The sequence below is a fragment of the Medicago sativa genome, chromosome 6 (assembly GCF_051527215.1).
Source record: "Medicago sativa cultivar Bolivia chromosome 6, Bolivia_mono, whole genome shotgun sequence".
NCBI lineage: Eukaryota > Viridiplantae > Streptophyta > Magnoliopsida > Fabales > Fabaceae > Medicago > Medicago sativa.
Window position 1 is genome coordinate 59,805,325 of NC_140754.1, and position 27,556 is coordinate 59,832,880.

Here is a 27,556-nt window from a genome sequence, read left to right on the forward strand (position 1 = left end):
GATGAGGTGAGTTCCTTAGTTAGTTAACCCTCCCTTTGGGTAGCTTGAATTATGCCATATGAAATGCTAACACGTGAATTAAAGTATTTGTGATGTAATTAGTATGATTATGTCATAAGTTAGGTACCCTTACTAGTTTGTTCTAAATGACTCTTATGTTAAGGAATATGTTTATGTTAACACAATGTTGGAGGAAAAATGCTAGGCAAAATAATTAATGTTTTTGTTATATGGGTAACTTTAGAAGACTTGGAAGTTTGAAACTTATCTTGGTTACCAAAACTATTATCAAAACTTAAATTTGTTGAGAGTGAATATTTATTATGTAAGAAATGGCCTAAGTTCGGCTAGAAACTTGAAATGCTTATTTTCCGTGAAATTAACCAAAAATGTCATGACATCCTCCAACTCAAGTGTTAACCTAAGCATAGTATTTAGTGATATAAAAGATGTATTTAGAACGGATTAGCCATGAAAATAGTCCATAGGTAGACTTCCAATCATTGGAAACAAGAAACTTTAATTATGGGATTTCGGCTTAATTAGTCGAAGCTATTTTTATCAAGATATGAGAATATTTCATAGACTTTTAGGAATGACATATGACAACGATATGCCTAGAACCCGAATGGGTTAGCATTAGAGTTAATTTCAGGATAAAGACAATATTTACTACGTCTTTATTATTAGACTCAGAATGTTGTTATTATAAGAAAATCAGTTAAGATAAGTTATTCCTCTTTAGCTCCCCGTCAGTAGTGGAGTTGAGGATTAACTCAGTTATCAGAAATCAGTTCAAGTTATAATATTAAAACATGTTTAAGTTGTGGCTTTCGCTATCCCGCCAGTTGGATACGAAAGGTTCCCGTCAGTTGGAACGGGCACTATCCGTGAGGATGACCCCACAATAATCAGAGGAGTCCGGTATCCCCGTCAGTTGGGTTCCCGCCAGTTGGAATTATTACCGGTTAGTAGTGAAATAAATTTCGGGGTTACTCCACCTGGGTTTATTCCGTAAAATCAACTCAGATAATATTGTTTGTTCAACGCTAACATTTCTAACATAATATGACATACATTATGATTATAATTATGAATATGATTTGAGCATTAGTATCAGGACTATATCAGTATTTCAGACAGCGATCCTAGTCATCCCCCGATCGCTCAGTTAGGCTTCATGATATTGTATAAACCTGAAATGAGTTGAGTTTAGAAACAGATGGCGATCCTAGGTTCCCCGAGATCGCCTACAACCTAGGATAGGTGGAACTCACTGAGACATTCTGTCTCACCCCAATCCCTTTTATTTTTATTTCAGATCAGCAGGTTGTACGTGGCAAGGAGACAATTCAGATGCTCGTGTCATATCAGTTCAGATTATTTGTTATGCTTCCAGATATGTATTCAGATAGCAAATGTATGATCCTGCAGTGATGTATATATTTATTCAGTCGTAAATTTTATTATTGTAATTTTAATGTATCCAGTGCCAAATAACGCACATGCTAGATATCCTAGGTAATTTCTAGTATGGGTGTTACACCACCTTTCTTAATCTATTAGCCAACACCTTCGACAAAATTTTGCATAAGCTACAAATCAATGACATTGGGCGAAAATCAGCCAAACTCTAGGACAGTCAATTTTGGAAATGAGAGCTATTAAAGTACAATTAATACCTTAAGAAATAAATTTTTTCATACGTTAAACAATAAGTTTAACGTATTGTTTGCATAAGTTTATTTTTTCATTAAAAAATAAATTTTCTATTACGTTAAACAAACTTAAAATAGATTCTGATTTTTTATAAAATCTCTAAAAAAAATAATCTCTAAATTATTGAATGTCAAAATGAATTTTATTTTAATGAGTATATTGGGAGGGGGGAGGGGGGAAAATCATTTTATTTTTATCAGTATCAGAAAAAATATTTAAATTATTGTATTAGTCTGTTTTAGTTTTTTTTTTTTTTTTAAATCAATGTCTACAAAAATCCTAAAAACAAATTAAAATGAAAACATATTTAGATGCAACTATATATAAAGAATATTTTATCTCAATATAATCTTTTGACAGTTATTTTCTCTCTCCAAATAATATTTTTTGTTAAATAAAAACAAAAGAATTAAAAGATAAATGATTAACATGGGGCACAATTGTATTTTTGTTACATATGCTGATTTGTCAAATTATTAACATGGGGTAAATTGTATTGTTTCTTTTGGTAGTGTAAATTGTATTGTTTCTGTTTATTAACTTTCAATAATTAAATAAATTAAAATTAGAATAGAAAAAGAAATAGATGATTTGAACTGGACAACAAAAAAAAAAACAATATTTAGCGGAAAATATAACAAGAAAGCCTAATCCTAAGTGGTTAGTTGTTTAAGGATCTAAAATTTTGGACTGGAATAAATAAACACAATCTCTCTCATCAAAACTCAAAACTCAAAATCCAATCAAAGATTCCGATGGCTGAAGAATTCTCACCACAATTCCTAGAGGTTACCTGCAGAACCTCTGGCAAGACACTACGATTCGCACCGGGAACCGATGCGGGATTTGCGGTGGCGCTGATAAATCGGAAACTCACGGGAACGGTTCCTTTGGCAACACGTATAGAAGCTGTAAAAGATGGCAAAGAAGAGGAGACAATCGCATTTGGACCAAATGCTATTCTTTCCGATTTTGGTGATAATTGGAAGCTTCAAACTGTTCTTTCTTCTGGTATGTAAATTTCTACCTCATCCAGTTTTCCATTATCAATGATTTCTTGAGTTTTTCTTATTCACTACAAGCAAATCTGTTATTACCCAGGGACAAAAGCCGTCTATAGGAGCAAAAAATTGTGGGTAATCTTAATATTACTCACGGCTTACCGAGTGCCCCGAGGCCGTGGGAAAATCCCTCGTCTGTAACGTTACCCACGGCCATGATAGCCCTCTGCATTTATCGTCGGCCACACCTTGGATCATTTGTGGGTAATCGTGGTTTCAACAATGTTGTTGATAACATTACCCATGGCTTAGCCGTCAGTAACATAAACTAAGCCATCTGTTTAAGATTTAAACATTAATATATCTCATTCGATTGATGGTTCTTTTGTTTCACATATAGATTGCACTTTAGCTTCTAGATTGCTATAATTTTAGAACCACATGTATATAATATATCACACAGACCTTTATGTAATCAACAAAAGCTAAAATAAAATCAAAACTCCATGACTTTCAGAACTCCATTGGATTTTAACATAAACAAGTCTCAATCATTATCAATCCACAATTTTTCGAGTTTTGACAGTTATTTATGGTTAAATTTTTTTTTCTTCTAAAATTATGATATTTTATGTTGTTTTAATTTTAATTATGGGTATGTATAGTCAATAAAACGAGTTATAATCTAATTAGTATCCTCTGGTGTACATTTTGGTGAACGTTTCTTTCTTTAAGACTTTAGAGTCCATACTTTTAAGCATGAAAACAATGATCATTTGACTATTGTTACAAGCCATTTACGAATAACTGAGAAATGTTTCATTATTGTTTGCAGAAGAGCAAATAAAAGGAATGGCAAAGCAGCCACTAAGACATGTAAGTTTTTTTTTTTCATATTAAACTAAAAACATAAAAGGAATGATCAACTAGATCTTCATTTGTTTACTTTGTTTTTCCAGGTTTCAAGTGGTAAAAGCAGAGAACCTAACCAAACATGCTCAGGATATGTTTTTAAGATAATGGTTGCTTTTATTTTGATTTTTGTACTAGGTGCAATTTTTACTTCATTTCTTGATAATCTTCATGAAGTTATAGAGTTTGTTAAATCAATGATATAATACTTTAATTTTGTTTTTGAGGGATACAATACTATAATTTATTTGCTAGTAATTTATGATTTAAATAAATGGCTTAAATTGTAAAGCCTTTTGTTTTTTAAGCATAGCACCTTGTTGATGCCAAGTCCCTCATCGTGGCCGTAATATGTCCCACTGCTCCGTTGCCAATGTGCAGGCAGCAGGACTGTTACCTGTTCTCTGAAGTGCAACAAGATTCCTACCAAAATTTGTAAAGAGAACAAAAGAAAAACAATTCTACGACAAGCATGTAGTGCAACACTGAAGCACTACAAAACCCATAAATCTCATTGCATCATTTTTTTTAAGGCTCCTTACGTCATAATTAGATTCAATTACAATTAATGTTGATTGTTTAAATTCAAAGAAGAAAAAGTAAGACGTCAACGAGAGACAACAAGTTGAGGCGAACTTAGCAACAAAACATTGGTTGTTAGGGTGAAAATGTCGTTGCGAGTGGTAGAGATATAAACTTTATTTTGGTAAACAAAAAGAGAACTAAAAACAAAAACAAGAAATAAAAAGGAAACTAATCCATAGTGAGTACTACTCACACATTCGTAAAAGCAGAAGGAATGTTAAACAGGTTAACCAAAGAGACGGAAGAATGAGTTCCCTTATTCCTAGCTCATATGCGCATATGAGCATGACGAACCAATCCTTGGCAAGCAATTGGCGAATCAAAGATATTTTATTTGCAAATTGATGTTGGGTAGTGACACCATCTTTGATAAGAGTACTTACCGGAAGTAAGCCTGAAAATAGTTAATTATTCTTTAACTGACATCCCAACAAAGATTTAAACCATGACAAATAACTATAATTTCTGCATAAACGATGTTAGCAATCCCCACAGATCCGTGTAACCCCAAAAGAACATTCCCATTATTATCTATAAGTATCAATTATTAAAGTTGCGGAGAAAGAACTCGCCAGGGAGGAAATCTTTGTAACATTGTTATGAACGGAATGTTTTGACATTGTTAAAAATAAGTTCCTTTCGCGCAATCAAATCCCATGCATGAGGATTACATCTCTATACCAATCAAATAAATCAACTCATGTTCCTAGGTGAAGAATTCAAGAGGCAGTGTTAGGCCTCCATATAAATGTTTCAAATTATCAATTAGAGACCCAAAGCCTTTGAAACTTGTGTTTGTCTCGCAAACTGGAATGAAACAGGGAACCACCAAAATGAAATGGGATTCGAAAAGTTGAAATGGATTTATAAGAAGAATAAAATTCCAACTTCTTCGATTGAGAAAGATAAAGGAATTGGAGTTTGAGATTTAAGACTTGGTTCGAAAATTAGGAGGGGAGGGGAGGGGAGGGGAGGGGAAGGGAGAGATTTTAAAATTATTTTACTGTTTTACCCTTAAACTTAATTAAATAAAAATAATAAAGTAACGAAACAATAACGATGTAATCGATAACAACATGATGTAAACATTGAAATAATGGATTAGTAATAGGGTTGTTACAAGTAGTAATAAAAGTTGTTACAAGGAAAAGTTGTTAATAATATGGAATAAAATTTGTTACATGGATAATATAACCTAATAATAATAAAAGTTGTTACAAGATAATGCAAACATATAATCTAATAATAACAAATGTTGTTATAAGGATAATATTGAGATTTTAAATTAATTTAAGGATAATCTTGGCAGTGCAATAAAATTTGCTCCCATCCTCTCCACTCCCCTCCAAAACTCTCGAACCAAACGGACCCTAAGAATACGGATGAAGTTTGCAAAGGCTAATTATCATAAGATGGAATTGAAACGGCACTCTCAAAAGAAGTTGGAATTTCACAAAATGTTCAATGAAGAAGAGTAGAAAATCGTGATATGCAGCGGGGGAGTATTTCAAAGATGAAAAATGCTATTTCTCCCGACCAATTACTGCCCGAGAGTTTCCCGAATACCTGTTTTTTTTTTTTTTTACAAAAATTTCCTGTTGAATTCCGTGTATTGTGGAAATTGAGATGGAACTTCCTACTACACACTACTAGCTTCCTTGAATTGTGGAAAGGCATGAGTTTTAATTGGTTAAACTCTCGGGATGATTTCGGGAAAGTATTTCTCAGGACAAATAGCATTAGTCTTCAAAGATATGGAGACTTTTCGGGAAAAGAAAGATGTAGTTAAAGGATATGAATAATTTAGAGCAAAACCGACTAAAAATGCATCGGTAAACAGACACTCCCTTTGGTCACTATTATAAGCAAGTTTCTACTTTTTAGATTCATTTAATAAATGATAAATGTGGTCTACAATATAGACCACATACATCATTTATTGAATGAACCTAAAAGTCAAAATTTGCTTATAAAAGTGATTGGAGGAAGTAGGCTAGTGTGTATTATAGTGTGTTTGTTGAAGCGGTGGAAAGCAAGGAAAACCATGTTTGTTCTCAAACTGCCTTTTGTAGCTTCTTTATTTTCACTTCAAAATTGCATCGGGACGCGAGATATAGGCTTTAAACACTTATCCAAACAGCCTATTAGTTAGCCCTTTGAGGACATTTACAACTGATTGTAGAGAGATTATGACGATTATACCCATGAAATCAATGATTTAGTCAGTTATTAAGAGGTTAATTAGGGAAAACTTATTGTAATTAACTTTCTTATGATATAGTAGTAGATGAAATCAATGATTAGGAGGTTAATTACGGAAAATTTATTGTAATTAACTTTTTTATGATATAGTAGTAGATGAAATCAATGATTAGGAGGTTAATTAGGGAAAATTTATTGTAATTAACTTTCTTATGATATAATGTTTCTATTAAATAAATTTTATTTTATATGCAAAATACCGTTCAATGTTTACATCGCACCCGTTGTAGATTTTTTACGTTTTATCTGCATAAACAAATTTTATGTAAATATATGAGAAGTTTGATGTGATAAAATTGTGAAAACTCATTTTATATTGAATAACTTTTTATTTTATTTTGTCAAAAAGAAACTTTTTATTTTATATGCAAAACACTGTTCCATGTTTGCACCGCGCCCGTTGCAGTTTTATGTGCTTATATATTCATAAATAAATTTTTATGTACATATATGAGAAAATCGATATGATAAAATTTTAAGATTTCATTTGTCAAAAAAAAAAAATTAAAATTTCAAAATATCAACATCAATGCAGTGTTTCTATTAAATAACTTTTTGTTTTATATGCAAAACACCGTTCAATGTTTGCACCGCACCCGTTGCAGATTTTATGAGTTTTATCTGGAGAAACGGATTTTTATGTAAATATATGAGAAAATTAATATGATAAAATTATGGAAACTCATTAATATTGTCAAAACATAAACATTATTACGGTGTTTCTATTGAATTCCTTTTTATTTTATATATGTAAAATATTGTTCGATATTAACACCGCACGTTGCAGATTTTATGTATTTATATATGCATAAATAAATTTTTATTTACATATATGAGAAAATCGATATGATAAAATTTTAGAAACTCATGACTATTTTCAAAATATCAACATCAATGTAGTGTTTCTATTAAATAACTTTTTATTTTATATGCAAAACACCCTTCATTGTTTGCACCGCAAACAATATTTTAAAAGTATTCCAAAGACTTGTTAATTTTGCATCCCAAAAATCAAATATGCGTGGAATTTTTTTATATCTGTGGATAGTTCCATATCACATGTTATTAAGTCATTTTTAAAAAAAATGATTAAATAGATTTATATTTATCGGGGAAAATTTGTTAGATTTCTGATTATTAGAGTGTTGTGAATAAACCATAGTTAGTTGATAACTAAACTATGGTTAGTAAGTTAGTTAGAGTGTTTGAGAAGCTTGGAGAGCAAGTTATCTAGATAGCTTGGAGAGCAAGCAAGTTAGTTAGGAGTTAGTTCTATAAATAAGTCTCAACTATTGTACTCTTATTATCTTTTGATCAAATAATTCTCTGTGATTTTTCTCTATCAAAGCCTTATGGCTCTTTTTCATTCCAATTCTCCAAATTCTCAGAAATCTAATATGGTATCAGAGTGATACCGTTCGCCTCGGTTGCGATCTTCGAGATATTATTTTTCTTCCGCTGCCGCATCAGAAATTTTTACCGTTCTTTTTGATCCTCCGTCGTTTCTAATGACATACTTCATTGTTTGTCATCTATGGAAGATATGAAAGGCTGAAAAGAAGTCTTCGCCATTACCGCCACTTCGGAAACAACCGCAAGAATCTGCAGTTTTATCATCCGAAGTTGTTTCTTTCAATTTTGGCAGTTTTAACTCAGAAATTGTTCCTATCAAGCCGATCGAATCTATTGCACCACTGATTGAAGGTTGTAGCATCATGATCGGTGAAATCTCATGTGTTTTGAATGATTCTGTTTCTGTATCATCGATATCGTATGCGAACGATCCTGTTTCTGCATCATCAGTATTGAATGCAAGTGATTCTTCTACTTCGTTCGATTTCGTATTTGAATCTATAGCGAATTCAACAAAGATTGTTATGGAAGATCAAGAACCACAGAGTTTTCGAGATCCTTCCGCTGTTTTCAGTTTCGTCATCGCAAATCAATTCCGCGGTGATAATTTCAGAATTGTAATTTCAGCACCGCCTTGGTTCGCCGGAGGTGATGGTTATTCTCCATTGATTTTCGATCCCGGCGGTGTAACCGTACCTCTCTTCATCGTTTGGAGAATAACTTTGATTGAGAATATTGTTCTTGCTATTTTCATGTTTGGAGTCGATTTTTCAGAATTGCATTTACAGAAGAATCTTTTTAGAATCAAGTTTGAATAGTTGAAATCGCGTTTGCTGAATTTTCTTTCAGAATCGTGTTTGCAGAAAGCGCCTTTGAGAAGCAACTTTGGTTCATTCTTTGATGTTTTTGGTTATGTGCAATTCGTGTTTGGAGAATTATTCTCTGTTCCTTCATCAGAGTTTCAATGTTTTGGAGAATCACATAATGTTTTATTGGAAAAGCTGTTTGAGAAGTTGTTTTTTGGTTCATAATTGCGTTTTGGTTGAAGAAGTGCGTTTGCTACAAGCTGTTTTGGCTTAGTTGTGTATTCAAGAAGTTGCTTTGATTCAATTGCATTTTTTCAATAAGCTGTTTTAGAAAAGTGCTTTTGTCACAATCACGTTTCTGGAAAGCTGGTTGTGAATATTGGAAGGAAGAAGAAGAAACACGCATCTCAGGATCAAGATTTCACATTTTGCTTCCATAAATTGGCATTTTGCTTCCATAAATTGGCATTTTGATTCCATAAACATTAAGCTTCATGAAGTTAGCCATGTGTTGCAGAATTGTTCTACTTAGTTTCCCCATTGTCCTTAGTTACACCACCATAGTTAGTTACATTGGTTGGTTACCAATTTCTACATTGTTTTTGCTAATTCATTTGCATTGTAATTTCATTGTATTTCAAACTCAAAATTGGTGAATTTTCCCATTTTGAGTTTGAGGGGGACTATTAGAGTGTAGTGAATAAACCATAGTTAGTTGATAACTAAACTATGGTTAGTTAGTTAGTTAGAGTGTTTGAGAAGCTTGGAGAGCAAGTTATCTAGATAGCTTGGAGAGCAAGCAAGTTAGTTAGGAGTTAGTTCTATAGATAAGTCTCAACTATTGTACTCTTATTATCTTTTGATCAAATAATTCTCTGTGATTTTTCTCTATCAAAGCCTTATGGCTCTTTTTCATTCCAATTCTCCAAATTCTCAGAAATCTAATACTCATGACCATTATCCATAATTTTTTAATAAATTAATTAATTTCATAGTTATCCGTGGAAATTTGTTACAATTGTGATAACCATTATCCGTAATTAATTTAAAAAAATAAAAAACAATTAAATTAAATTTTAGAAAATGACCATTATGCACATAAAATTAATGAGATTATGAGTTTTAAATAGTACAATTATGAAATTATGCTGCACTTCAACTTTCATACAGATAGTAGTAGATGAAATCAATGATTTAGTCAGTTATTAGGAGGTTAAGTAGGGAAAATTTATTGTAATTAACTTTCTTATGATATACTAGTAGTAGATTTGTAATTTGTAATGGTAAAGCAGGTGTGTTCTCAAGGTTTTATGAGACATTAAAATTTGTTAGGCTTAAATATGCCTTTAGTCCCTGCACTTTCATCAGATTTTGGCATTGGTCCCTGCACTTTTTTTTGTTTGGAATTGGTCCTTGCACTTTGTAAAAATATTGGTATTGGTCCCTCTGTTAACTTTCTGTTAAAAAAAAAACATAAAACTATTGGTATTGGTCCCTGCACTTTGTAAAAATATTGGTATTGGTGCCACGTGGCATAAAATGATTGGGCCACGTGGCACTCCATTAGTTTTGTTTTGTTTTTTTTAACAGAAAGTTAACAGAGGGACCAATACCAATATTTTTACAAAGTGCAGGGACCAATGCCAAACAAAAAAAAGTGCAGGGACCAATGCCAAAATCTGATGAAAGTGCAGGGACCAATGACACATTTAAACCAATTTGTTAAAAGAAAATTGCCTTATATTCATGCTTTCTTGAGAAACAAGTAGCGTCTTTAACTTTTTTGAAAAAAAAGCAAAAAATATAGCTTACGTTGAACGGGTCCAAGTTTGGTTTTGAGTCACACACAACATGATTCATAAATGGCTGCACAACTTATTTGAATTCAATCTAGAACGTTGGATTACATTTTCTCTAAATCTATGGCTTACGTTGAATAGGTCCAAGTTGGACCAGTCTTTTTAGGGGTCTAAACTAAAAGGGAACAACCTAAGAAGACATCGTATCAAACTTCACTTACATTAAAAGAGAAAAAACCGATCAATCTGTCTTTCATGATTGAAGCACTTTTCAAGCATAAATAACAATCATTTGTGTCCTTAATAAAGACAAACTCTTGTATTTTTAAGCACTCATGACAGTTTTTTTTTTTTACTCAACACTCGTGACAAAATAATCTACAATTTAACTTTTTTTTTTTGTGGTGGTCGGGGTTTGAACCCCGGACCTTGCATATATTATGCATTGTCCCTACCAACTGAGCTAAACTTACGAGAACAATCGACAATTTAACTGTTTTATTAACCACTCTAACATCACATAGTAAATTACATTAATTTTTGTTTAGGTTCAAAAATGTACATCAGTATTTAATATACAATAAAGAATCTAAAGAACTCCCTTCAAAAAAGAATCTAAAGGACTAGAGTGAAACAACTGCACCAACAACAAAATTTCGCTAGGTTATAACTTAACCGAAAAAATCTTTCAGAACAGAAAACTTGCTTTTGTCCAACAAGCAGAAGACCAACACCGAAACAAGAGGGATAAAAATTGTCCAAAAAAGAAATATGTTTCTCCAATTTGTAGGCTTATTTGTTGAAACAGATGATGTTGCTACTTCTGATTGTTCACCCACCTAATAATAGAAATCAAGAAAGGGTGAATTCTCGCGGAAGACCAAAAGCTATAAATATCATGTCTTGTGTTTTTATGTGTAAGAATTCCAAACGTGCTATAAATCTTTTTTATATTGTCGATATATACCAATAAATTCTAAAACGAAGTATTATTAATAAAGTGTAGACCAAAAAACGCGGTGGCAAAATCCAGTGCAAAAGTGAAGTTAAGCGTTATAGCTCAAACGACTTGTGTTTTTATGTGTAAGAATTCTTGGAAAAGATGGGATTTGGAAATACTTTTCCTAAAAAATTTAGGCATGATAACAAGGTTGGCATTCATATTACATCAAATCCAATTTTCCATGATTGAACAATGCACGTTGAGATAGATTGTCATTTTATCAGAGAGGAGGTTTAACGAAAACTTGTATCTACTTCATATGTTAGAATATGCAACGAAGGAATGGATTTGTTTACAAAAGCACTGAATCGGGTGGATAGTGATTTTATTTGTAACAAGCTAGATATGATTATTATGCATGCTTCAACTGGGATAATATGGTCTTTGGTTGCTGTAAAAATGCAAAGCATATCCTAAGCAATGGGATGGTTATTTGTTACTTGTTTTATTTCCATTTTTATTCTCAAAAGAAAAGAACATAAAAACATGGATATAGTTGATTGTCCTGTAAACTATGAAGCACGAATACGGACACCGGACACGACATGGACACTGACACGCCGACACAGTTAATAATTTGAAAAAATCACATAATTCAGTGTAATTACAGGTGTCGGTGTAGGACACAACACATGTCCGACACCGTGACACGTCTAACCCCAGGAGTGTCCGTGCTTCATAGCATGTAAATAAAGCCTACCAACATAATATCAACTAGTTAAAAGGAATAGGCTGATAAAAAAGATACCTGCCTGAAAGGTTTTATTGAAGTGTGCCATTCCTTCTTCATCAAATGATTTTGTACAGCTATCATTGCTTGAGTCAATGTTGGAAGCTTGATCTTCATTTCTGTTAATTAGCCCATTGTTGCATGCACCAATTTTAGTCTCCTTTAACTTTCCTACCAAACTTTTATTTTCCTGTTTTAAAGCATATAGCTGCAGGAAGAACGAGTGGTAACTAGTTCAGAATAAGCAAAGGAATTAAAAAAAGATACTGCTATTGATTAATGGAAACAATACACGTATTTATTCGACAGAATATGATTCTCCAACTCCAAGAGTAAAACAAATTCAAAAATGCCTAGAAGTCTTTGTTAGCGGTCAACACTCGGTGGGATTTAGTCCCACATCGGATAGATGGGATTCTTGAGAAGAGTTTATAAAGGGGAGGCACTCCTCACCGTAAGAGCCGGTTTTGTAAGGATGAGTTAGGCCCCGATTTTCGTAACATGGTATCAGAGCCTATCGGGTCCATCGTTGGGCTTTCTTCATCTTCCACGCTCAGGCCCATTGGGCCGGGCTGAAGCGTGAGGGGGTGTGTTAGCGGCCAACACTCGGTGGGATTTAGTCCCACGTGTGTTAGCGGCCAACACTCGGTGGGATTTAGTCCCACCACGCTCAGGCCCATTGGGCCGGGCTGAAGCGTGAGGGGGTGTGTTAGCGGCCAACACTCGGTGGGATTTAGTCCCTTAGCGGCCAACACTCGGTGGGATTTAGTCCCACGTGTGTTAGCGGCCAACACTCGGTGGGATTTAGTCCCACCACGCTCAGGCCCATTGGGCCGGGCTGAAGCGTGAGGGGGTGTGTTAGCGGCCAACACTCGGTGGGATTTAGTCCCACGTGTGTTAGCGGCCAACACTCGGTGGGATTTAGTCCCACCTTCCACGATTTAGTCCCACCTTCCACGCTTCAGGCCCATTGGGCCGGGCTGAAGCTTGAGGGGGTTTCATCTTCAGGCCCATTGGGCCGGGCTGAAGCGTGAGGGGGTGTGTTAGCGGCCAACACTCGGTGGGATTTAGTCCCACCTTCCACGATTTAGTCCCACCTTCCACGCTTCAGGCCCATTGGGCCGGGCTGAAGCTTGAGGGGGTTTCATCTTCCACGCTCAGGCCCATTGGGCCGGGCTGAAGCGTGAGGGGGTGTGTTAGCGGCCAACACTCGGTGGGATTTAGTCCCACGTGTGTTAGCGGCCAACACTCGGTGGGATTTAGTCCCACCTTCCACGATTTAGTCCCACCTTCCACGCTTCAGGCCCATTGGGCCGGGCTGAAGCTTGAGGGGGTGTGTTAGCGGCCAACACTCGGTGGGATTTAGTCCCACGTCGTACAAGGCAGTTTTGTAAGGATGAGATTGGGTCTCGATATTCTTTACATTCTTCTTATAACTATCTGATTACATTCTTCTTATAACTATCTGATCGCTTTTTGTTAGCTGTCAGCACCACTTATTACACAATGCTGATTCAAGTAAAGCTATCCACGCTCAGGCCCATTGGGCCGGGCTGAAGCGTGAGGGGGTGTGTTAGCGGCCAACACTCGGTGGGATTTAGTCCCACGTGTGTTAGCGGCCAACACTCGGTGGGATTTAGTCCCACCTTCCACGATTTAGTCCCACCTTCCACGCTTCAGGCCCATTGGGCCGGGCTGAAGCTTGAGGGGGTGTGTTAGCGGCCAACACTCGGTGGGATTTAGTCCCACGTCGTACAAGGCAGTTTTGTAAGGATGAGATTGGGTCTCGATATCTTTACATTCTTCTTATAACTATCTGATTACATTCTTCTTATAACTATCTGATCGCTTTTTGTTAGCTGTCAGCACCACTTATTACACAATGCTGATTCAAGTAAAGCTAAGCATGAAGATAAGGAAAGCTTGCAGTACAAGTCATTAACATAGAGTAGTAATTTTAGCTTCAGTGGTGTAGTACATTCTAGATTGATAGTACAATAAGTTATAAATACATTGATGTAATCTTTGTTCAATCTAATGAATCACATTCACATTTTCACAGTTTCTTAATATGGTATCAATTTTCTCTCTCCTCTTGAGAGAGTTACATCAATTTTCAGCTCCCATTGAAGATGCTCTAATGAGTAATTAGAAACTTCTATGTTAAATTTCATTAATTGGTTCCTTGAATATTTTCAGTTCAATTTGGACAAAGTATACAAAGTTAAGGTGAACAAAAATTGCATGAAATGATCACTAAAGGACCAAACTGAGATTCCATAAAAGATAAAAACATAGAACTTATTTGACGAGGATAAACGTAAATACCTGTTTATTAATGCGCTCCCTTTCAGTAGCTAGTTGCATTACCAAATCCATGATAAACTTTGTTCTGGTATCAATTTCTTTTGCACTTGATAATTTTGTACTGCTAGCGTGATCCATCGATGTTTTCATGCAAAGCATTCTCGACTTGAAGAGATCCAACTCTTTATGAAGTTCAAGGTTACTTTCAGATAGCATAATGCATTGTTCTTCAGCGCTATCTTTATTACCTTCAGCTTTTGAAACCTTAGATTTTAGCTCTTCAATTAATATTTCCATATCCCAAATTGCTGTGTATAACATATTCTGCTGTTCTTGACCTGCTTCAGAAGATGCCTTCGCATTCTGTAGTTGGATATCTAGCTCCCTCAGTTGCTTCTCAAGTGAACCGACTTTTTTCTCGGCAGTACTAGCACTCCCTTTAAGAAAGTTCAGCTCTTCAGTAAGTTCCAAGTTCGTTTCAGTTAACTGTGTAACCTTTGCTTCAGCGCTCTCAGCTCGATTTTCTGCTATATCAATGCTTTCTTTTAGAGATTCGGCAAAATTTTCTATTTCTATAAGTTGTTCATGACAGGCTTCGTTCTCTTCACTCAAAGAATTTATCTGAACCTCAAAATTCTTTTGTTCTTCTTCTAGAATTTTCACCTTTTCCCTCAAATCCAACACCTCAGTATTTTCCTGAGTATCGTCGACATTAACATTACATCTCCCGTTCTTTTCTAAAGCAGCATCTTTAGCCTTAAGTTGTTCGATTAAAATTTGAATATTCAATTTTAGCTCATTTTCTCGCTGCATATAACCGTTGAGGTTGAACTCAGTTACTTGGAGACGTCCCATTATACTTTTCGAAATCCCCATTAACACCTCGGTAGCATTGTCTGCTTCAAGAAATCTTCCCCAAACAACTTCTGCTGCTTCTTCCATATAAAATGCCACTTGTTCAGTGTAGCGGAGTTTCAACTTTAGTTCTTCGTTATTTCTTGACTCCGCTAACTTCTTTTCAAGATCTAGCTCCCTTGCGAGCGACTTCTCAAGCATTCGAAGAATATATCTCTGTTGTTCTACCATTCTCTGATCTTTCGTTTTCACTTTCACATTTGACACATGACTATTTTCTGATAAATTCAAAGCATTCCCCATTTCCCCTGTGTATATGAATTGACTAAAAACGATAAATAAATGAAAAATAACTCAATATAAATTTTTCGAACAAAAAGAAAATCTGTGTAATATTTCAACTTACAATTCTCATGATGGAAAGCTACAAGACTTTTCTGAAGCTGCGATGACTGAATCTTTAACTCCAATAACTGTTGTTGTAACTGCTTCTTAGACTCTTCGGAATCTTGCAATTTTTCATCCATTATAAAGAAAACCTCGGTCAAATGTCTGCACGACAATATTTTATGACGTGCATCAACAATTTCTTCGTGTAGAGTGTCCATGAAATTGTCAAGCTCTGTTGCTTCAAAATCTAAAATGCCAGACAATAGATCAAACATCATTGCCTTCTCAAATGAGTTTTCTAAGTCGCAGGTATTCTTTGAATCTATTTCTTCAAGATTGTTTTCTCGAGCCAGTAGATAAATATACAGAACATGTAAGTTCACCAGCTTCTCGGAAGAATAGGCTAGCCGATGATCTATTTCTGTTAGGGCTTGCAAGGATATATCAAGATCTTGGCTGTCGTTTTCTTTTGTTGAGAAACCCTTGAGTGAGTAGAGTTTTTCTAAAGCTGCATCCATTTCTTGGACCTCTTTCTTGGTTCAGAAATTAGAGGCTAGCTCTGAAAATAAGATAGAAATTAAGTGGATGCAAGCATCAAAGGACACCATTATTAAAGTAATAAAATAAAATATAGTAACAACTCTATCTTCATTTTAACTTCTAGGAGATGAAATTTAAATGAAAAACAGAATCTGTTACTTAACGAATTTGTTTATGGGCTGTTACTACTCTATTGCAATGGGATTTTACTATTCTATTACAAACAACATAAATTAGCAGTTGGTAATTTTATTTCTTAGAAGCTAGGTTACCCTATCCAAATTGGTATCAAGAATCAAACCTGAGACCTTGAGTCAATACCATCAGTCAATACCATCAGGTCAACCTAAGTGGGTTATTAACACACCCTCTCACGACTGCACTATTGGGCTTGGCTCCTAGACATAAATGGTGGGTGGCCCACCCAATGGATCTTAGAGAGGCCAATCCAAGTGAGTTATTAACACACCCCCTCACGACCAGCACTATTGGCTTAGTTCGTGGACATAAATGGTGGGTGGCCCGATATCGGAAACCTGATAGCAGGTGACACAATGGATCTTGGAGAGGCCAATCCAAGTGAGTTATTAACACACACCCTCACGACCAGCACTATTGGCTTAGTTCGTGGACATAAATGGTGGGTGGCCCGATATCGGAAACCTGATAGCAGGTGGCACAATGGATCTTGGAGAGACTCTGATACCATCTTAAAAATAAATTGTGGTTGTGCCTAATACAACCCCACAAAACCGGCTTATGAGGTGAGGATGATCCCTACTTATAAACATATTGTTAGACCATCTCCTATCCAATGTGGGACTCATAACAATATTAACAAATTATATATACACTAACATACATCAATTCCACAGTTCAAAGATAAAAAGTTGTTGTTCTTGTTGTATAGGTACATGATAATTTATAAGAAAGTTCTGTACATAAAGATTGAAAATAACTCGCATACGTAATAAATCATTAAGGGTCTGTACACCTACCTCCCTAGTCCCTACCCTAAGACCTTATTTTTTGCTCAATTTCTTATTTATAGGAAACATCTAATTTCTTCTAATTTTCTTAGTCAAACTATAACCAATCTAATGTATTAACTAACTCTCTCACGAACCATCACTAACAACACTACTAACCCCTAGCATTAAAAAAGAAAAAAATGAGTATGTAGTTGAAGAAATGCAGCTATAGCTTTGCAATTGTACGTTAGGCCCAACTATATGTTGTGGGGGAGTGATGATTGCCCCTATGGTATGGTTTAGGGGTATTGTTGTAATTTGGATTGTAATACGATATATATGGTTTGTAACTTCGCCGAACTGCGTAAACAGCGATTACATTCTATTGTTTGTGATTTGTGTTTCTTTAATCTTTTGTTACCGGTTATTGTTCTAACACAAACAATGCGGGACTTTAAGTCTTAACATACTCATGACCCAATGGATCTTGGATAGTGACAAATGAAGTATCTACGCGAATTTTTTTTTTTTTTTTGAAGAATCTAAATTAGCCCACTCAAATTGACACTGGAGAGAATCGAACCTGATACCTTGAAGAGGAGCACATTCTCAGGTCCCAAACCAATACTACCAGGCCAACCCAAGTGGGTTTATCTACTCGAATCTTAACAACATAAACCACATGGGATCGTAGTTTTCTAACAAATCCAGCACACAACAATCATAAGCATATGTTCCAATCCTTAGAAATCCATGAAAGATAACCACAAAAAACCATCAATTATGATAACTCCCCAAAAATATTACAACAATTTTAATGAAGATTCAGCTTACAACAAAACTCCAAACCATACAGTTAAAAACATGAAACTGCCACAGCTAGAACAAACAACAATTATGACTTTCTCATTTCCTCAAATAAAGAAAGTTCCAAAGTTAACATCAAATTATCAATTGATAACTGAGAAGTAAAGCCTTACCTTTCTATAAATGCTTCTGGACTCTAAACAAGAGACCCCAGATGAAAATTATCCAGAAAAGTCTATCTAGAAAAACTTCTAAATCTAGCCAAGTCTTTTAACTACCACTCATAAACAAATTAACCATTTTTTCACACAGGTAAATAAACAAAGGGGTATCTTCTTTTTTGTGGTGACACTCTGTCTCCAATAATTGTGGATAAATAATGTTGAAGAGGAAGAAGTCAAAATGGTCAAACTAGAGCCTGAGAGTAGGAAAAGAAAAAATAAAAGAGAAAAAATGAAGACTTGGAATGGGGTGCACGTTGATCTTGAACTGTTTTGACAAAGATTGTTTGATTAATTGAGTTTGAGTTTGAGTTCTGGCAAAGGCACGATACAAAACAAACAAAATTGAAAGACAGGACATCATAGCGCAGTGGCGGAACTGGGGGGTGGCAAGGGGGAGCCACCGCCACCCCATTGTTTGTGTGAAATGACTATTATACCCTTCATTAAATTTAATATTTTCCATTTCAATTTCACATTTGGGCATCCAATTTCTCTCTCATGAGAAGCCAGAAGGGGAACGCCTTTCTCTTCTTCTCCCAACCAACCAACAAAACAAATCGGGATCCATAATTTTTGTTCTTCTTTCTCCTCCAAGACGTGTCACAGATCTATGATTGTGCAAGGTTTTTTTCTTCTTCTGAATTTCTTCAATAAACTGTTTCTCTTTGTTTTGGTCTGACAACCAGATTTTGAACCTATCTGTTCTTAAGATTATACGATGAATTATTACTGATCTTTTATGGTAGGGGACTATTAGATGTCTTTTTGGATGAATTATTCAAATCTTGATTTCATTTGTATATCGTATATGCAGATTTTGAAGCATGGGTTGCCGGAGAGATGACCTTGTTTCAACAACTAAGACCAGTGAATAAAAACGGGTTTCTTTTTGTGTTTTTCCCCCTTTATATGTTCATATAATTAGGATTGATTCTTGGATTGTTGTTTTGGAATAAAAACTTCTAGTTATAATTATCAGTTGATTGTTCTGTTCTGTTCAAAAGGATTGATTCTTGCTGTTCCTATTTTGTACTCTTAGGATTGTTCTGTTACTCTTTCTGATTACATGTCTTGTTTGCTGTATGAAATGTTATGTGAAATGGGTCATAATTTTTTTTTATGAAAGTTTATGTCTTTATGTTAAAATGGTGGTTGGAAAGTGATTTAGTGTATAGTTTGCTTCATGAGTTTTGCATTTGATTTAACTATGTTATGTTTTTGCATTTGATTTAGTGTAAATTTCACTACTCTGTTTAATTATTAAAATTGTTGTTTTGTTTACCCTTTTCAGAGCTGAAGACCTTCCATTGAATGAAATTGATGATCTTTATCTTCTTGATTTTGTTGGGCCACCTGGATTTGTTCAGGAAATCTCCACCAAAGTTCCAAGGTATTACTTTCTTTTCCATGCCGCATAGGTTTTTCTTTTGTCTCCATGTAATCACTACAAGAAAATTGTCATCTTGCGACAGGTAAATTAAGGCTTTGCGACAGTTCTAACTGTCGCAATTGGACATTTGCGACAGTTCCGCAACCGACGGGAAAATGCATGTCGGGAAGGTATTTCGCGACGGTTCTGTAAACTGCCGCTACAACCGTCGCAGAAATAATAGCGACAGTTGTAACTGTCGTGATGTGTTTTTTTATTTTTTGTATGGATGGCTCTTATAGGCTTGCAGCGACAGTTTCAAACCGTCGCAAATGTATAAATTTCATTTTTTTAATAATATTTCTTATTTATCAATTTTCATTTGATTAATTTTGACGGCTGAATCAATAACAATTAATCTTAAATTAAAATGAAACTATTAATCAATAAATACTTAAAATGGAATAATATATAACTACAAATTACTTAATTTCATTCATATAAACCATCCAAAAGTATGATTGTTGATCCATACATTGAACTTAATTAAAACTATAAATAAAGTAGCTTAAACATTCGGATCCATACATTGAATGAACTTGATTAAAACTAGAAATAAAGTAGCTTAAACGTTCAAAAACCAAAATACTAGTGAATTTCAACGGTTGACTATACAAAATAGTCCATCACCATTAGCTCATAATATTTATCTAAATATCCCTAGTGATGTTGCTCATGATTCTCAAGGCGGTAACTAGACTCGGAGGAGCGCACACCATCTCTTGGTGATTCTGTGTTTGTTGGCTGAAAAATAAAATAAGACAATGATTAGCAATATCAAAGTACTCATTAACACTCAAAACAAAAGAAAAACAACAATATTCAAAATGGATAATAAAATTAAACAACCAAGTCAAACAGACCTCCAAACAACCAAGTAAAAACATACAAAATCCAAGGTCGAGCTCCAAAGAAGTTGACAACAACAACCTAACTAGGTATAGTTAAAGCCCTAATCCAATTAAAGTTATTTCATCACATACTAAACTACCTATAATTTGCAGCAAGTATATAAAAATGTATAGTTAAACTGCTACAATTTGATTTGGTTTGGTTTATGAACCATGCACACCCCTACCTAAAACTTAACATCCTAATCCAAGCAACAAGAATGCAACTTGTGAAAATACAATTTTACCTGTTTTTCTCTAGAATTTTGCATTTGCATCAAGAATGCCACTTGTTCCTTCAAGATATCAACTTGTGAAGCCTTATCCTTAAGTGAATCGATTTCGGCTTGCATTTTCAACATCTTCTCATTAGCCTCAAAGGAAGATGTCATTCTAGCATGGTGAGAAGTAAAGATTTGAGATGGTGTTATCCCAAGTCCCATAGAACGCACATACCCAGGATGTTCTTTTCCAAACACTTTGACAAATGCTTCATTCTCAGGAGTGTTTTGCATTTCAATTTGCAATTGTTCCTGCAGATTATCCAGGGCTCTTATTTGATAAACAAAGGTACTTCACAAGATGTTTATCACTATGTCAGACTTACAAATCAATCAATCATACATCGAAATTGTTTGTTTAGCAGTTGACATCCACAATGCTACATGAAAAAACAAAAGCAAATACTCTACTTCTATCTATAATAATGTCTGCACAATCTAACCAAACAATATACACAGCAGCAGTGAACTTTGTCTGCTTTACCATATTCCAAAATGAATCATGTATAGTCAGTTACCTAAGTCAAACTTGTGCATAATCATAATTGTACAATTTCATCCAGGAAAAAGCAATTGCATCGAAGCAAAGAACAACTAGAACAACATTAACTTGTATCATGGATAAAACATACACACGTGAGTAATAAAAGGAAAAGATGCACTTACAGCTTTTTTCTTGGCCTCTTCATTGACATATAGCCCTTTGGAGTCCTTATGAGAAACTGAAAACATTTCTCCCCTACTGTATTCTCGACCATCTTTCACTTCCTACAAATAACCACATATAATAAGTACTTGTGCAATTAAGTATTTGATCAATGACAGATTGAGTGAATCATACCAACTCATATTTCTTCCTCGCAAGAGACTTTTTTCCTAGTGTATGAGGGGTCGTTAGTTTTTTCCTATTTGCTGCATTTTTTCGCGCCTTCTTTTGCGTGTCTGGCTTCCGCCTATATGCTACAAAAAGAGCCCAATTGGTTGCGTCAATATGACCTGGATAATTCGCAAGATTCACTTCTAATGGGAGATCCCATTTATAATGTTCCTTGAACAACCGACATCATTCATCCTTCCATTTCCTTCCAATACTTGTCAAAATATAGCTTTTGTTGTCTCCATCATCAACAACAAATTTTGTCTTGAAACATAAACATAAAATAATAGTTACTAAACAAAAGAAACAATAAATCAGAATATATAGTTGTATATCAATGATACCTTTATTTTCTCATCATAAACTTTAGTTTTTGTTTTCTCTGGAATTTTGTCCCAACTTTCAAACATTATTGGAAAGTCTCTATACATTCTAGCAAGGTTACCCAAAAAACTCGCTAAAAAACCAGCTGCTTCTCCCACTGGTTGACGACCCTTCCATCTTGTTATTATCCTTGTTCCATTAGGAGATTCAGCCAACACATCATACACCACTAAACGCTTGTTTGAAACATGACCCGCCTCATCTAACACATAAGAAAGTAAGTGAAATATGGCATAAGTCAATGATGTAAAACAATTAAATTATTTAAAGATAATTTTGTACTAGATCACTTACTTATAACTTCTAAATCCCAATATTTAGATATCTTTTTTTCAGCAATATTTGGCGCATCATCTAACACGTCATCTTCAGAATCAGGGAAAGGAATAGAATGATTATGTGATGTGGCCTGGGAAGATGGCAGTTCGGTCACCTCGACTATTGCCGGCAGTGTTGACACCTTGCTAGTTAGTGGATATGTCTCTTGAACTGGTACAGGTGGTGGTGTCACATGTGTAGGTTGTGGAGGGGCTTGTGGTAAGTCATGCGAACGGAGGCGCTTCTTGTTGGCTGCTTCGAGAGCTCCAGGTTGTACAAACCTTGAACGACCCTTCACAAAATAAATAAGATCACAGTCATAAATATGGAGGGATTTGATTGGTCCAAAAAAGAAAAATAACAATAGGAATCAAAAGTAAAATTAAGATCACAATTTCATGTGCATAACTATAGGGATTTAATTCACAACTTTCAATTGAGTAATTTGTTATACTTGATCTAAAAAGATATTAAAGGGGATGAAAGAATAGGGGTATCAGTTACAACACGTTTGACACTGTCATATAAACTTGATTCTTGAACTCGGTATATGACATCCACATAAAAAAACCTCTTTAAGATTCTGCAATTATAGTTGTTTTTTATTTTAAATAACGGTTACCTTTATTTTTAAAAGGCAAAAAGCATAAATCAAGACACAAAATGAATAGCTACAATGCAGGAATTTTATCTTAAATTATTTCCTCTAAATATTTGATATCATAAACAAATACTCCTAATGACAAAATTTAATCCTCCTATACATGCAGTAGATAAGAATGCAAACAACTCCCTACCATGTTAAATTCAGGTTCTTTATGTTTTGAGAAGTGGTTGAGAATGAGTTTGTAATGGGTGTCTACAACACAGTTAAACAATATCATACATTTCTAGCTAACACATAAACTATCATTTAAATCAAACAAAGATATGTTCCTTTAAACATATCAGATACACTATCCTTTAAACACTGATGTGATAAAAAATGTTCAGAGCCAGAAATCAATAAAAAAAGGTTCTAAAGTTTCAGAATCAATAAATCATACCGATGAAGGTTTTTTAGTGGCAGAAGAGGATTTGACAAGGGATTGGGCGAGAATTGGCAGATTGAGAGCGTTAATCACTTTATTATTATCTTCCATTCTTTTGAGCCGTGCATACTCATATGGTGTCATCTTTTTCACAAGGTCGAGACTCTAAACACACTTACGCTGCAAGCATTGATGATAACAAGTCAAAACAATGCAAATAGCAAAGCATACTAGGATAGCAAAAAACAAGTTAAGTACTTAGGCTTTGTTCACAATGGATACATCATACAATAAAAGTGTGTTTAGGCTCTGTGTATAAATCACTTACCTGTTCAAATGGTGAAGTTAAGAAATATAATTCATATCTTACATCCATATATCTCATTTTCATATGTAATATAACTTAATATTAATTATCATATACCATATTCTAAGGCAGCTAATGCACAAGTAAAATAGTCACTAACACATTCATATTCATATTCACATTATTATTAACACAAAACCTCATCTCTATTATTTTTTTCAATAGGTAAAGACCAAAACAAACATTAACCACAATTCCAAGTATAACAGTAAAGACATTACAAATACTGCATCTCATCTCTCAATATTAATCAAGCCGCAGCTGTTTAATTTTCATACAGAACAGCAGCAAAAATAACAGCAAAAAGCAACATAAAAACATAGAAGTTTAGTGTAACAGACCATCGAAAAAACAGCAGAAAAGTAACAGACCAGCGGCATGTGCGCATACATGCACTCATTATTTCAGCTTCAGCATGTTTACAACAACAGAACAAAGCACACAAATGAACTTATAAAACACCATTTCACCAATAAACACAAAATGTTAGCATTCAAACAACAATGATTGCACAAAACAAAGCAATGTCAAATCATTTTTTTTATTTATAAATAAACCAAACAACCAATCTCAATTTTTTAACGTAAACACAACCAAAAAAATATGTATTCAACTAAAGAAACCAGTGAACCACCCCAATTTTTTTTTAAAAAAAATTGTTTCTAAATAAACAAATCTCAACCCCACCAAACAAAACCAAAAAGACCCTATTGTTCCACATATCAGCAACATCAAAATAATCGATTTTTTCTTAAAAACAAGAAAAACCCATAAAAATTAAAGACGTTATCTTTTTTTTGAATTGGAAAAATTTATTAAGCTAAGCTTGTGAGAGAGACACATAGCCTGCTAACAGAGAAAACAAGAAACAACAGTACATTACAGTCAATTAAGGCTACACCCCATAGAACCAAATACCCCATGGATCATAACACCAAAAATGATAAAACTGTGGCTACACCCAGACAAACAAAGGCGCAAAAATGTCTGCCCTCCCCACACACAAACAGAACAGAATCAAAAAACTGCAACCCCACAAAAAATTAAAGATGTTATCTTAAACCTAAGATCCAAACAAGTAAAAAAAAGTACAAAACAACCCATAAAAGAACAACCCTTTCTGATTTGGGGTTTTACACAGAAGATATTTGGCTTTTAGGGATTGGAACGAGTTGAGACAGAATTTGCGATTTGGAGTTTTATTGAGTGACTGGGTGAAGGATTTTCGATGAAACAATCGTGTATGAGTTGAAAATCAATGAAAGGAAAAGATACTTACAGTGATGAGTAGAATTGGAACGATTTGCTTTGTGAGTGAGTGAAGAATTGGACCGATTTGGGGTTTGGCTGAGCGAGTGGGAATTGGAACGATATGGGTTTTGTTGAGAGAAAGAAAAAGAAACTTATGTGAGAAGTGATTTGGGGTTTTGTTGGAACGATGAAACATGAAGGATTTGTGATTTTTGTTTTTGTTTTTTTATTTATTTTTCTGAAAATAAAGAAGAGAGGGAGCCAATTTTTTTGGAAGTAGCGCTCTCAATTTTCATTTCGCGCTCTAAGTAATTCAACAAAAAAAAAAACATTGCGACAGTTGATAAAACTGTCGTATGAACCGTCGTAAACAACATTAAAAAAACAACATTGCGACAGTTGTGCCAATATGTCGCAATCTGAGTGTTGCAAAGTGACACTTTTCTTGTAGTGAATTTTATTTTGATTTTAGTCTTTGAATGGATTGTAGAGAATTTCACCTTTGATCCTTTTTATTTCTTCTGGTCCTTGTAACATTATTTTTTTATGTTCAAATTAGTCCTTATCAGAGTTTTAAATAGCGATTGCGGTAACAGTTGCAATTGCGGAGAATTACGCAAAAATGTGCTGATGCTGCCACAATGGCGGTTGCATTGCACTTTCAGCAACATTAAAAAACTATTATTTCGCAGCTCAGATCGCGGTCGTGTGCCCCTATTTAAAACTCTGGTTTTTATGTGGTTTATAATTCAGGGACTAAAATCAATATGGTATAAAGTGCAACATAATCGTTTCTATTTTCAAAAGGAAGGCTGTTGAACTGTATATTGATGATTTCAAGTCACTCAGAAAGCATAAAGTGCATCTTTAGGTATGTAATGAACTAACTTTATATATTTTAGTTTATTTTGATGGCAAAATGACGGCCACCCCAAACTTTTTTGTCTGGCTCCGCCACTGCATAGATAGATAGATCTATCACTCCAACGTACGGTTTAGGTGGCTGTAAAGCACAAGTGTCTTGGTTGTTGTGGGTCCCTCTCGTTGGATTCAAACAACTTTCTCATAAAAAATTTCAATTGTCATTTGATCGGTAGAAATAACGTTTGTACAGTTATTCAGGTAGCATTTTAGTGACTTTGAGTTCGGTAGTTTTAGAGTATTTTAGATGAAAAATAGTGATAGATGAATTATTAAAATAAATTATTTTGATGAGAGAATTATTGGTTAGAAGAGATATAGAGACAAAGTCACCAAAATCATCGAGCTGAAAATCATTCAAATGCTGCCCCAATTATTCTTGAACAATTTGAGACAATTCTCTCTTTCATAATACTTAAGTGTTTTTATTCTCTTTTATTTATTTATTTTTATTGTTTTTGTCTAATAAAAAAAGGAAAAAAATAGTTGTCATAAAAGTTATCTAAAATTAGTTGTACAAACATCATTCATCTTTAACTAGTGTGCTGCATATGGGTTAGGCTAAATTATCGTCGAACAAGAACTATACAACGTCCCCAAGACATAGGAACAAAAACTAAAATTATGAAAGTTATAAATTTTTTGGATGAAATCGTGCACAAATTCTTTTGAGATACATTTTTTTAAAAACTCAATTCAATACATAGAAGAAAACTTAAAGGTTTTTTCTAGACTACCCTCTCTTGTTTAGGGGGTATTTACCCCCTTATGATATCAACCAATCAAAATGTAATATACATTGCCAACATTAAATGTGAAATAAATGAGTCAATTTTTTCTAAAAAAAAAAATCAATTTTAATCATAAGGTAACTTTTAATACTTTTAATTTTTATTTAATTATAGACAAGATTATGTAAAATAAATGAGTCAATTTTTTCTAAAAAAAAAAATCAATTTTAGTCATAAGGTAACTTTTAATACTTTTAATTTTTATTTAATTATAGATAAGATTACATTAGAGGTCTTTTATCTTATTTATTTGTAATACTTTGGTCCTTTATCTTTATTTTTTTCCGTTTAGGTCTTTTATCTCTCATAAAAGCACATATACATCATTTTTCTCATTTTTTTATTAAAATATACATAATTTTATTTTTTAAAATATATTTTTATTAAAATGAAAAAAAATCCAGAAATATGATGAAGATGTTCATCATCTTTATCTTCTTCCTTTGAATCTTTATCATCTTCATTGAATCAAAAAAATTCTATACAAATATATCTCCAAATATCACGAATTAATATTATCTTCACCTCCAATCTTCTTTTAAACACAAAAATCAAAACCCTATAGAGAAAGAGATTTAGTTTCATCACAAAAAAAAAAGATTTAGTTATATAAATTGTCACACCGTATATAATTATTATTATTTTCTAACTCAATATTCAAACCCGACATAAAAATAAGGGTTAATTATGTTTCTAGTCCCTATAAAATAGCGACCTTGTAAGTTTAGTCCCTACTTAATTTTAATAGCATT

The 27,556-nt window shown here is 34.1% G+C and overlaps 3 protein-coding genes and 1 long non-coding RNA gene across 11 annotated transcripts; 2 read left to right on the forward strand and 2 right to left on the reverse strand.

Moving 5' to 3' along the window:
- Positions 1-2,404: 2,404 nt before the first annotated feature.
- Positions 2,405-3,921, forward strand: LOC146916001 (uncharacterized). The gene is made up of 3 exons (XM_085716763.1): positions 2,405-2,730; positions 3,556-3,596; positions 3,680-3,921. Exons 1-3 carry the CDS (start codon positions 2,475-2,477, stop codon positions 3,836-3,838), a joined length of 456 nt encoding a protein of 151 aa, XP_085572889.1. The 5' UTR covers positions 2,405-2,474; the 3' UTR covers positions 3,839-3,921.
- Positions 3,922-10,906: 6,985 nt separating this feature from the next.
- On the reverse strand, positions 10,907-18,622 carry WIT2 (WPP domain-interacting protein 2). 5 transcript variants are annotated; one of them, XM_085718214.1, is made up of 6 exons: positions 18,214-18,622; positions 15,739-16,281; positions 14,617-15,640; positions 14,499-14,586; positions 12,193-12,378; positions 10,907-11,276 (listed from the first exon to the last, which is right to left on the reverse strand). In XM_085718214.1, the coding sequence occupies exons 2-6, from the start codon at positions 16,238-16,240 to the stop codon at positions 11,109-11,111; spliced, it is 1,968 nt and encodes a 655-aa protein (XP_085574340.1). In that variant the 5' UTR covers positions 16,241-16,281; positions 18,214-18,622; the 3' UTR covers positions 10,907-11,108. The 5 variants fall into 5 exon arrangements, with proteins under 5 accessions (XP_085574340.1, XP_085574337.1, XP_085574341.1 ...); XM_085718211.1 differs by having other exon boundaries at positions 14,499-15,640; XM_085718215.1 differs by having other exon boundaries at positions 12,189-12,378; positions 14,499-15,640.
- A 12-nt stretch (positions 18,623-18,634) lies between these two features.
- Positions 18,635-26,028, forward strand: LOC146916003 (uncharacterized). 2 transcript variants are annotated; one of them, XR_015014835.1, is made up of 4 exons: positions 18,635-18,887; positions 19,079-19,145; positions 19,556-19,654; positions 25,846-26,028. It is a non-coding gene; the product is annotated as an uncharacterized LOC146916003 (long non-coding RNA). The 2 variants fall into 2 exon arrangements; XR_015014836.1 differs by having other exon boundaries at positions 25,995-26,028.
- LOC146916004 (uncharacterized) lies at positions 20,106-25,347 on the reverse strand. Of its 3 annotated transcripts, XM_085718219.1 has the most exons (8): positions 25,121-25,345; positions 23,490-23,654; positions 22,420-22,735; positions 22,086-22,327; positions 21,706-22,005; positions 21,531-21,632; positions 20,832-21,116; positions 20,106-20,437 (listed from the first exon to the last, which is right to left on the reverse strand). In XM_085718219.1, exons 6-8 carry the CDS (start codon positions 21,594-21,596, stop codon positions 20,354-20,356), a joined length of 435 nt encoding a protein of 144 aa, XP_085574345.1. In that variant the 5' UTR covers positions 21,597-21,632; positions 21,706-22,005; positions 22,086-22,327; positions 22,420-22,735; positions 23,490-23,654; positions 25,121-25,345; the 3' UTR covers positions 20,106-20,353. The 3 variants fall into 3 exon arrangements, with proteins under 3 accessions (XP_085574345.1, XP_085574344.1, XP_085574343.1); XM_085718217.1 differs by lacking the exons at positions 20,106-20,437; positions 20,832-21,116; positions 21,531-21,632 and having other exon boundaries at positions 21,710-22,005; positions 25,121-25,346; XM_085718218.1 differs by lacking the exons at positions 21,531-21,632; positions 21,706-22,005; positions 22,086-22,327; positions 22,420-22,735 and having other exon boundaries at positions 25,121-25,347.
- Positions 26,029-27,556: the final 1,528 nt, after the last annotated feature.

Coding starts and splice junctions, on each gene's coding strand:
- LOC146916001 (XM_085716763.1), top strand. CDS start 2,475: ATGGCTGAAGAATTCTCACCACAATTCCTAGAGGTTACCTGCAGAACC. Junction 2,731..3,555: donor TCAAACTGTTCTTTCTTCTG/GTATGTAAATTT, acceptor TATTGTTTGCAG/AAGAGCAAATAAAAGGAATG. Junction 3,597..3,679: donor CAAAGCAGCCACTAAGACAT/GTAAGTTTTTTT, acceptor TTGTTTTTCCAG/GTTTCAAGTGGTAAAAGCAG.
- LOC146916004 (XM_085718217.1), bottom strand. CDS start 23,618: ATGACACCATATGAGTATGCACGGCTCAAAAGAATGGAAGATAATAAT. Junction 22,328..22,419: donor TTGGGATTTAGAAGTTATAA/GTAAGTGATCTA, acceptor CTTATGTGTTAG/ATGAGGCGGGTCATGTTTCA. Junction 22,006..22,085: donor TTTATGATGAGAAAATAAAG/GTATCATTGATA, acceptor TTATGTTTCAAG/ACAAAATTTGTTGTTGATGA.
- WIT2 (XM_085718211.1), bottom strand. CDS start 16,240: ATGGATGCAGCTTTAGAAAAACTCTACTCACTCAAGGGTTTCTCAACA. Junction 12,379..14,498: donor GGGAGCGCATTAATAAACAG/GTATTTACGTTT, acceptor TTCTTCCTGCAG/CTATATGCTTTAAAACAGGA. Junction 11,277..12,192: donor ACTTCAATAAAACCTTTCAG/GCAGGTATCTTT, acceptor TTCTATTATTAG/GTGGGTGAACAATCAGAAGT.